Raw genomic sequence first — 11,225 nt, 5'->3', positions numbered from 1 at the left:
ATTAAGATGCCCTTCACAGCCATCCTGCCACATATATACACAAATGTGGTCATATATATTGTGACATATGTATGCAAACATGCAGACTTGCTTACTTAAGCACACATATGTGGCAACTGACAACCAAACAGTCAATAAAGCATGTTAATTAGGTGCAACAAAGAGTTTAGCTCAGTGTTTGAATGAGTTGGTGAATAGCTGGAGGATGGAAAAGATGGGGAGATGAAATCATAACAGCATACACTTGTATAGAACTTACTATCAACTAGGCACTCTCCCAAGTGCTTTATATATAATCAGCACATTTATTCCTTACTATAGCCCTATGACATAGGGACTATAATTATCTTTGTATGACAGATGAGGAAACAGAGGCACAGAGTGGCTGAGTAACTTAACTGAAGTCACACAGGTAGGAAGTGGACCATGCTCTTAATCACTATTCTATACTGACTTTTCAGAGAAACTTCCTTCAGTTGGAATGGAGAACAGTGGTCACCATCCTGTGTAAATTACCCTTTCTCCTTGAAGTCCACTGTTAAATCATTGCTCTTTCTTCCATAGTTCACCATCAACCTTAATGCATCTATTTGTGCAAAGGTCTTCTTCCCTGACCTGGATCTCCTCAAGATCTCCACAGTCAATCTATAATTATGAGTACAGAATTGCCTGTAAGTATAGCAGGGGCCTAACTTGGAAGTCACAAGGGTTCCTACATGTGATAGCTGAGAGTTCAAATTCCTGTGCAAACTTCCATGCACATTATATGAGTTCCTTTGTTAGGGGCAAAAATAGGATATTGGAGACTAGCTATAGTTATAAGAAATATTAATCATGCTTGGTTAGTCGTAATTGCCTTGTTCTGATTAAAGAAAGGGCATTCTAACCTGGCTGGGAGTTGTACAGCCCTGGAACCTGACAGTCAACCTTGGACCTGGGAGTCAACCTTGGAATGCAGTCCATTCCCATTCAAGAACTGCCTATTTTCATGGAAAGATTAACAACCTTGTTGCCCAAATAATGGAGTCCCACCCCAGCCCCCATTGCCTACTTCCCTATGCCTGTAATTCCTACTTCCCAGTGTAATCATCATTGTACCAAATATAAGCAGCTGGCTTATGGCGGGGTGCAGAGCAGATTTTCTTGGGTGACCTGCTGCTCTCCCATACTGCCGGCATTATTGGAATAAATGCTCATATATGATTCAATCCTGTCTCTGTTGAATTGGCTCAAGTAGTGACAGGCAGCCTGGACCCATAGGTTGTCCGGTTTCACCTTCATGAACTGGCTCCAATCTACTTTGCCAGTCTCACCTCCTATTACGACCTCCACCAAATTCCATGCATTCTCTGTTCTAATCACACTGAGCACACACTACTCTTTCAAGATGCTAAACCTAAGGACATGCCTATATTCGGTCCCTACTGCCCTTAAATCAGTGGTTCTCAACCTTTCTAATGCCGTGACCCTTTAATACAGTTCCTCATGTTGTGGTGACCCCAACCATAAAATTATTTTCGTTGCTACTTCATAACTGTAATTTTGCTACTGTTAATGAATCGTAATGTAAATATCTTTGTCTTCCGATGGTCTTAGGTGACCCTGCTAGCTGTGGAGTAGGAACGAAAATAATTTTATGGTTGGGGGTCACCACAACATGAGGAACTGTATTAAAGGGTCGCGGCATTAGAAAGGTTGAGAACCACTGCCTTAAATGAACAGGCTAAGCACCTCCTATATGTTAAGGTTATACAAGTGATTGCCACACAATTTGATAAACACTCTAATCAACATACACTACAATGTATGGCAGAAATTCAGAAGGGAAGGGGGACCCATTCTTGCTAAGGGACTGGGGAGGGATGGCAAGGAGAGAGTTGAAAGCTTCACATCGTAAATGACTTTTGAGCTGTCTTAAACGATTAGATATCTGCCCTCAAGGAAGGGGACGGAAATGTCCAAATTATCTTTGGCTCCTCCATCTCCCCACACTCAGACATCAAGTCCTGTTGTAGATTCTACAAAGTGTCTCTCACATCTGTCTTCTCTTATTCTGAAACTGTCCTAGTTTTATGGGCCCTAGTTGGACTATATACATAGCTGGCCATTCTGCCTCTTCTCTTCCCAATCCCTAATCTACTTTCTGTGTGGCTGCCCGAGTGAGCTCCCAAATCATATAACTGAAATTGGCACTCCCCCACTCATAACCTTCAATGGTTTCCACTACCTATAGGACAGTCTCAACCCCTTATAGTGACATATAAGGCCCACCATAAGCTGATCATAGTTTATCTTTCCCACCTCCCCTCTAGCTATTCCACTCCTTAAACCTTCCACAGCACACCCTTTCAGATATGGTGTGATTTTTGCCCACTTTATTCTCCTTCCCTACAATGGCCCAGTCCTATTCCCACTTGACAGGTTCTGCCTGGCCTAGTCCAGGAATCAAAGGAATCCAGCTTGGTGGGTATTTACAGCCCCCTCTCTACCATAGGTTAGGCTCGGCATTGAAGTATTATGGAATCAGTAAATGAAACAGGCAGGCATTTCCATCTAGCTGCCACTGTGTGTACCCAGATTGGATCTCTGAATCAGTTCATGGTTGCCATGCCAATTCTCTATGGATACCTCAGCCTGCTTTGAAATCCCATTTCAGCTAGCTGGAACCTTGATTACTCTCCTAGTTCAGCCTGTCCCTTCATCCAAGAGCTGACTCTGTCCCTTTGCCCCCAGCTCCTGGCAGTTCTGCACACAGATGCCTCTAAAAGATCATAAATGTCCCTAAAAGCCTCAGTACCATACTCGAGAGTGTCAGAGACTCTTGTTATTAGGCCTTTTCTGCCCTCTTTCAGACCCCTTGAATATTGACCCTTAGATGAATCATGCTCAAGGGAAGCTTGCAACACATCTTGGACTTTGCTATTTGGACTGCTGGCCGTTCCCTGGGGGAGCCAATCCTATTATTGCCAAGTTCTTTCCACTAACTCCAGCTTAGCTGAACCAGCCTCGCTTCTTTCTGGTTCGTTGCAAGTTTTAGCATGCCTTAAGGCTGTGGTCTTAGGGTTCTGATACTGTCTTACCTTACTTTATATTGTATAACCAACTTTTGAACACATCTTGTTTGATTCTCACAGAAGCTCTGAGAAAGAAGTAGAAAGGTTATTATCAACCCTATATTGCAGATGAAGAAACTGAGACTGAGAGAGGGTAAGTATTATGTGTCCAAGAGGACAAAGCTATTAAAAGGAAACCAAGGTCTCCTGATTCCAAAGTCCTCTTCACTCCCCTAATCTCTCAATACATTGTCTCCTGTATGGCGGGTATTAAGCCCCACTTGCCTCCTGTTTCTTCCTCACACTATTGTGACCAGAGCCTCAAAGAAAAAAGTCAGGCTCGGGCCCTGGCCAGTTTGGCTCAGTGGATAGAGGGTCGGCCTGCGGACTGAAGGGTCCAGGGCTCGATTCTGGTCAAGGGCACATGCCCAGGTTGCAGGCTCAATTCCCAGGTAGCCGATCAATGATTCTCTCTCATCATTGGTGTTTCTATCTCTCCCTCTCCCTTCCTCTCTGAAATCAATAAAAATATATTAAAAGAAAAAGTCAGTCCCGGGGTTACCCCTACTCTTCCTCCTCCCTCCCTGCGACAGTGTGTACACCAGCTCTGCTCAAGCTTCCTTTGGCCTACTCCCACCTGGTTCAGGACACAAGAGTTAAGTGTCCTCTTTTTGGTTTGTAACACCAGCCGGATAGCTTTTCTGTCCCACTACTGCCCCCTGGAGAGGAAAGCCTGGATCTGGAGTTGGTGCCTCTTTCCAAAGGGGATTTGTAGAATTTTTTTTAAGAGATTTCTGAGGTGGTGATGAATTTAGCATTTCTCAGTGTGGGGAGGGCATGAGGTTTATTTGTGGAAAAAAGAAAATCTTTCTTTTGATGGACTTTTGGGCAGAGAGGAGATGCTCCACGTGTGTTGTGTTATGGGTGAGGGGTAGATCGATTTCAAGAAGAAAAATAATCTCTTTCACCGTGGGGGGGGTGGGGTAGACCTCTCCTCGGTTTCTAAGGAGAAAGGAAATTTCTTGCAGGAAAGGGATGTATCTCTTTTAAGAGAGGAGGAAGCTCTCTCTCTGATTGCTGACTGTGGGGGAAAGGACCACTTACTCTTTTTATTTCCTTTCTAAAGGAGAAACAGCCTCGAATGAGGAAACCTTCCATGCTTTCTGTAGGAAGGAGAGACTGTTTCTAGAGGAGAGCAATTCTGATAAGATTATGCCTGATTTTTTCTTTCCTTCTGTTCTTCCCACGGGGAGCCAGCACACTCTAAGAGGGAGTGGCAAATCCTTTTTTTCTGTTAGGAGATAGGAAAGCTGAGGAGAGAAATTTGCTGTAGGGGGAAATTTTACTGTGAGGGGCCATTGGTGAGGGCGGAGATTCAGAGATTCTGACAGGGGACTCCCCCCCCCCCCCCACCTTGAGGCTGGAGAAGACTTTTAAGAATCCCAGAGGCACAGAGTGTTAAAGGGAGCTTAGAGATGCTTGAGGCTTGCCCTATTTCTTCAAGGAAACTGAGACTTGCAGAAGGGAACACCTTGCTAATAAGTGACAGAAGCTGGACTGGAACACTGCTAGGTCAAGTCCCTGCCTGAGCCTTTTCCCACCACAGCTGACAGGGGAAGGGGAGGCTACCTGCTGCTTTGGAGAGTGATGCTATGCTGGTGAGGAAACTGTTGCTATGCAATGTTTGACCTGGGTTGGAGACATCTCTGGGGTGGGTGGCATTGATCCCTGGGGGAAGGAAACTGGAGAGGAGGGGAGAATTAGGGGCTAGGTCCAGAGGAAAGGGGCCAAAGTCACTGCATAATTGGATAGATGGCTTGTGGGGCACTCGTTTGCCGAGAACGCTGAATTTCAAGGGAGGAAGGGCACTATTTCTCCCAGGAGTGCAGAGGAGGGGCCTTCACCGAGGTAGTGAGGGAACGTGTGCTCCTCTCTAAGAGCTGTGACATTTCTTTATCATTTCCTGTGTTCCCAGAGGGTGTTTGTCATTTTAATATTTTCAAAATCAGAAGATGGGGCCCAAGGAAACTTTTTGAGATGTTTCTGTTTTCTAATATATTGTGGTCACATTTATAAAACTGCACACAATTACCAGAACTCAATAAACCTTATACTTAAAATGGATAAAAAATTAAATAGAACCAGAGGAGGGTAGTAAGTGAATTAGATCCCAATAAAAATGTTATTTAAAAATGGGGGAAAAACCCCCAAAAGACAAAACAACAGAACTCAGGGGAGAACAGCTCAGGGGCTGGTTTTGAGGGCCAGTAGGGCTGCGGTTTATCATTTGCAGCTTCAGCTCCTCAAATCACTGTTTTCTGCCACCCATTCCTTTCTTCCCCCCCCCCCCCCCACCCATTCCTTTCTTGATCAGCAAAAGCCAAGGCCAGCTCAACCGAGAGAGGTTAGAGTTTACAGGAGAAAGAACTTGACAAACACACAAGCCACCCCTTCATTTACTGTAAAATCCTGTTTAATGTGTAACATTTCAGGCAGAGAGAGGCCTTGGGGACTAGAGGCAAAGGCAGCCCTGACCAACCCCTATTCCAATTTATCTGCCTGCTTCTTTCTCCCTCCCTAACTCCTCCACCCCAGATATGTCCTCTTTTTCCTTGAGGACACAAGTGCTGCTCCTCCTTTTCTTGCTACCCTCCCTTCTCCACCCACAGGTCCACAGCACCCTCCCTTGCTCACTTCCCTCCCTACTGATGTGACTCCAGAAATAGGGTATCTGACAGCACAGGGTTAAGATTAGTTTCATAATTGGAGATGTCAGAGCATCCTATCTCTTTTCCCCAGTGGCCCCGGGGAAGGAGAGGGAAGAAGAAGGGGTACAGGCAACAAGAGCTGCCCCACACCCTCAATAACTTTAAGCACTCAGGCTCCCCACCTCTGCAGCCCCTCAGGCAGCAGGCCGGGGAGGAAAGGGAGTAGGGGCGGGGGCGGGGGGGGGGGGAGGAAAGTTTTGATGGAGCTCTCTCTCCCTGGCAGGTAGAGGGCTGTGCACCGGCATAGGAGAAGGAGGCTCAGGCCTGGGCAGGGAGGGGGCGGGATGGGAGGTTGCCTGGTATGTGGCATCAGCAGGCGGAGCAGCGGTCACTCTTCTCAGCCAGCCCGGCCCCAGTGCCGGGGCTGCGTCGCAGTATGTCTTTCAGGGAGCCATCCTGCTCGCTCAGCAGCTTGTTGATCTCATTCTGCTTGTATTCAGGTGAGAGGCGGTGGCCAAAGCCTGAGCCCTTGCGGGAGGGCGGATTGGAGTGGCGTCGGGCCCTGCGGGCACAGGCCCGGACGATGAGGTACACCACTTCGGCCACATTGAGGATGATGCAGATGCCGGAGGCGACCAGCATGAAGACCGTGAAGACTGTTTTCTCCGTGGGGCGGGACACAAAGCAGTCCACTGTGTTGGGGCAGGGGTAGGCCTCACACTTGACAAGCCGCACCATGGCATAGCCAGGGTAGAGCAAATAAAAGACGTACATGAAGGCAGCCTCAAACAGCAGCCGGAAGACCACGCTGATGACATAGGTCCACCACAATGTCCCTGAGATGTGGACCTTGTGCCTCTTCACCTCCTCCAGATGTAAGGGGTCCCCATGGCCTTCAAGTCGCAGCATTTTCTTTTCTATGTGCTGCTGGTGAGCCACATGCATGGCCACGAGGAGAGCTGGGGTGGAAACCAAGATGAGTTGCAGAGACCACAGACGCACATGGGAAATGGGGAAAAAATGGTCATAGCAGACACTGTTGCAGCCAGGCTGGAGGGTGTTGCAGATGAAGGAAGACTTCTCGTCACCCCACACACTCTCTGCAGCCACCACCAGCACCATGATTCTGAAGATGAAGATGACTGAGAGCCATACTCGGCCAATGGCAGTAGAATGCCGGTTCACGCCACTGAGCACGGTGTACAAGCCTGTCCAGTTCATCCTGCCTCATTCACACCTGTAAGACATGAGCCACAAAGCAAGCTGTCAGAGAGCTGGGGCAGAAGGCCGGCCACCATAACACCGTCTGAACCGTCCCCCACCCCTCCACCAGGCCTTCCAAGAGCCAGTGACAGGAAAGGAAGAAGGATACTCATAGCTTTCCTCATCACCCCATCTCCCTTGCCAGCCTCTCCTCCTCCTCACTCACTCACTTGACTTGGCTTCCCTGAGCCCCATCTCTCATTTTGCTTTCATCCAACATTTATTCCTCTCTAGCCCCTTTCTTTGCCAGGCACATCTTGTTCTGCCTTTAGCCATCCTCTTTGGCTCCCCATCCTCCAGCTCCTTAAGTTTGAAGCTGGGGCAAACCCAAAAAGCCCTGTTACCTTGGGGAGCGCCTATCCCTGAGGCCACCCAGACAGGTCCCCTATGGTCTCATGTCTGCGCCGGGGGAGTGGTCCCTGGGTCCGCGCCTGCGTCCCAATTCATCACCACCCGGTGCTTGGGAGTCATATGCTGCTTTATACCCAGTGTCTGCACAATGGGACCTTTGTGGGTCTCTGAACAACGCCCTTTAGAATTCAGATCAAACGCCCTGACTTCCGCCCACCCTACACACAGAGCACTTGTGTCCCAGCGCCAGACACCCAGCCTGCACCCACCTGTTCTGTGCCCGCCCGGTCCATCGCCACCCCACCCCATAGCCCCACCAGAAGAATGGTCGCAAAGGAGGGGGAGGAGAGGTAACAAAGACAGGTACATATAAGAGGGCACCAGAGAGAACCATGACACTCTTAGCCCAGGCCCTTCCCCATGACCCTACTAGCAACTTATGGTCTGCTGGATTGTTCCTAGATTTAGATCCCCTCCAGGGTGTGGGTAAGCTAGATAGAGGAGAGGAAAGCCAGGAACTGTGTTATAGGCGTTTTCTCATACATCCTTTCTTTTGATCCACTTAGCCAACCTGTAAAGACTTTTTCCAGATGAGGAAGCTACAGCTCAGATAAGTTAAGTCACACAGCTTGGAAGTGTTGGAGTAGGATGAAACACAAAAGGATCTGAAGCAGAAGTCTAGGCTCTTTCCACAGTATAGCTGTGCTTTTGCAGATAGTGTCAGCAAAAGCCAAGGCTAATGTTACTCATAAAAGTGTGAGCAATAAAGAAGCTGTTGACCTGTGAGTAAATTCCAAATTCAGTGTCATGGAGCATACCCTGACCACTTCTCCTTGAGCTTCTGGAAAGGGAACCCATACAGAGGGTGGACAGGTGGGCACATGGTGAGAGCAAGCCAGAACGAGAAAGAGAGAATCAAACAATCAAATGGAAAGAAGATGGAACAGGTAAGAGTTACACAGCTTTGGGTTTGAATCCTGGTTCTGCACCAAATATGACCCTGGGCTAGTGACTGAACTTCTCTGAGCCTGCTTGCTCATCTATAAACAGCCTTAATATCCAGGGTTATTAAGCAACCTGCAAAAGTTCTTAGCTCAGCTCCACTTTCATAGTGCTGATCAAGGGAAGTAAGAACCTTACCAGGAAGAGAAAACAATGTCAATTTGGGGGACTAAGCGGGCTGCCAAACCCAATCTCTCTCTTTTTTCTTCCCAATGCTATTGTTGACTTATAGTGTCCATCTGAGATAGAACAGACTGTTCCATTGCTGCCCTGCCCCCTATGTCAAGTGTACACTGTAACCTCCTGGTTTCCCAAGCTTGCCAGTTGCTCTAGGAAAGAAATTCACCTCTATCCCTTAGGTAGGCAAGAAGGCCTCCCCCTACTTCCCACCACTTCTGCCATTAAGTTGTAAGGAGATCATACTGGAAGCAGGGAACTGGATGTGAGGACACAGGCCTGAACTTGCAGGAAATGCAGGGCATTCACTGCCCCCACTGCAGGGGCAGTGGTTGTGGCAGAAACCCCATATCCACTTCTGGGTGGTCCTCTGTTCCAGGGGGGAGGGGTGGGGTATTAGTAACTGGAAAAGTTGCAGAATGGGATGAAAGAAACTAGGGGATAAAGGGATGGTCCACAGGACATAGATTACTTATTTGAACAAGGTTTCTTCATTTAATGTAAAATCATTAGTGAGTTCATGCTATGGGCCTAAGCCAGCATGGGGGAGCAGGAACACAGGTGCCCTTTCTCCCAAGCCTAGGATTCTGAATGCAGAGCTGCTACAGGAGGCACCACAATTAGCTGTAAAGAAATGTTTTGTACAGTGAGACATTACATTCAGAAACATGTGGTCAAGAAACACTAAGAATAACCGGTTACTGAGCACCTGTTATGTGCCAGGCCCTTTCACACGCACCATCTCATGTAAAACTCAGAACAACCCCACCAGGTAGGTGTTACTTGGAGTCCTCATGTCACAGATGGGGAAACTGAGGTAAAGAAAGGTGAAGGGATTTGTACAAGGGTCACAAGGGTTGCGCAGTTAGCACATGACCGAACTGGGATTTGAGCCAGGCTAAGTTGACTCTAGAGCCCATATTCTGTCCCATAAACTCTACTGCCTTGGCTAGAATTAAAAATTTTCTTTTTGTGTTTTTAAAAACAGGGAGATTCAAAACTGGTCTGGCTTTATTCTCTTGTAGCCCCTTCTCCTCTTTCCTATCAACGGACAACTCTTTTCTTTTCTTTCTTTCCCAGGGTTTTCTGCTGCATCCTGGTTTGTTCTATTTTCCTTTCCTTAGCTTTCTTCTCTGCTTACTCAAACTTCAAAGCAAGTTTCAACTGTCTCTTCTTTCTACCCCTTAGGGTGCCCCGCAGACAGCCTAGCCCCTTCTGAGTTTCTAGGTTCTTATAGCTTTCAGCCTCTCATCTTCTTCAGTGTTCTGGGACATGGCCAGTAGCTCCCTTTGGGCCCCTAAGGACTCCTGCGTGGGCACTTGGGTCTCAATTTTTGCTCTCCTATTTGGAAGGAGAGCTGATCCCTATGCCAACATTAGTACCTCAAGGGTTTCATTTTAAAAAAACATCCAGGGGCGTGACCTGATTTTGAAATTCAAACCTTTTTTTTTTTTTTACTTTGGGTTAAAGTCCAGATATTTATATGCTCTGTGTTGCTCCCGGTGTGTTTTGCCCTCATGTTTAATTATACAAGGCAACGGAGGCTTAAAGAAGCTGAGCAAGTGCTGGCGCTCCAGTTAGGATTCATGTTGGTTCCTCACCAAAGCCTGGGTCCCTTCCCCAGTGCTTTGCTGCATCCACATCTATCCTCTATCCATTCAAACCCCTCTTTCTTATCTCATTTTCTAAGTCCATGCATTCTACCATGCCATTCCTAACAGCTGGAACAACTTTCAAACAGCAGGAAGGCAGTCTCTGTAGATCTCCAAATTATCAATTACTCCAAGCTCTGTTTAAGTCTATCTGCCTCCCTCAAGAACATGAAACTGCATACTCCAAAATTTTAGCTCTGTTAGCTGGCCCTCTGCACCTACTGAGTGCACTGTGTTCATCTACCCGCAGTCCCCATATTGGTTGAATGCCTGGTTTGCCTTCTAATCAGGGAAGGAAAACAGCAGTGTCCGATGGTCCCACTGAACCCTAACCCTGTGTGGTAGGAAATGTTCTAAAGAGATGAACTTGACCACCCTGTGCCAGGGGGGCGCTCACAAATCTTCTTGAGAACTTGGCCCTGTGGGGATGAAGGGAATCCTTAGCTAGGGAAAATGATTGAGAAGATAAACGACTTGGAGCCTGGAAAGAGGATAAGAGTTGAGGGCTACAAAGAGAGGCTAAGCAAGCTTGCCACCTGGCAGAAGGGGCCTCCTCACCCCAACTCAGAGGGAAGCATAGAAGGGATCAAAGTGGCTGAATGCCAAGGCCAAGGGAAGATAAGACCCAGGCCTTTTCCCAGCCCCCATTTCTGCCCCCCTGTGCCACACCTGGGCCCCCTGGTCCACCTCTCTCAGCCCCCAGCTTCCTCACCTGGTTGCTGCTGCTCTTTCCCGGGAATGTCTGCAGACGTGTCTGCACTATGCCACTAGGTATTGTCAGCCCAGCCCAGGGGAGGGGCTAAAAACCCAGGGCTGGAGCCAGATATGGCCCAAAGCCCAAGAGGAACCAGACAAACATTAACCAGCTCCACCTCCTCACACACACAATTATTAAATAAGATTGATCCCCTGAGTTTCCAATGGGTTTGGATAGACAGATTACATAGTCTGGAGTTACTGCTCTGTCCCAGAGGGAGAGAGGCATCATTGCTGCCCATGTGCCCATGTTTAGCCCATCT

The 11,225-nt window shown here is 47.8% G+C and overlaps 1 protein-coding gene across 1 annotated transcript; it reads right to left on the bottom strand.

The window, feature by feature from the left end:
• Window positions 1-5,755: 5,755 nt before the first annotated feature.
• GJB1 (gap junction protein beta 1) lies at window positions 5,756-10,949 on the bottom strand. Its single transcript, XM_079764405.1, has 2 exons — window positions 10,919-10,949; window positions 5,756-6,998 (listed from the first exon to the last, which is right to left on the bottom strand). The coding sequence occupies exon 2, from the start codon at window positions 6,980-6,982 to the stop codon at window positions 6,131-6,133; it is 852 nt and encodes a 283-aa protein (XP_079620531.1). The 5' UTR covers window positions 6,983-6,998; window positions 10,919-10,949; the 3' UTR covers window positions 5,756-6,130.
• Between the last annotated feature and the right edge of the window lie 276 nt (window positions 10,950-11,225).

The sequence above is a fragment of the Cnephaeus nilssonii genome (assembly GCF_951640355.1).
Source record: "Cnephaeus nilssonii genome assembly, chromosome: X".
Classification (NCBI taxonomy): Eukaryota; Metazoa; Chordata; class Mammalia; order Chiroptera; family Vespertilionidae; genus Cnephaeus; species Cnephaeus nilssonii.
Note: the sequence above shows the minus strand (reverse complement) of the source record. Positions and strands in the feature narration are given on the sequence as shown.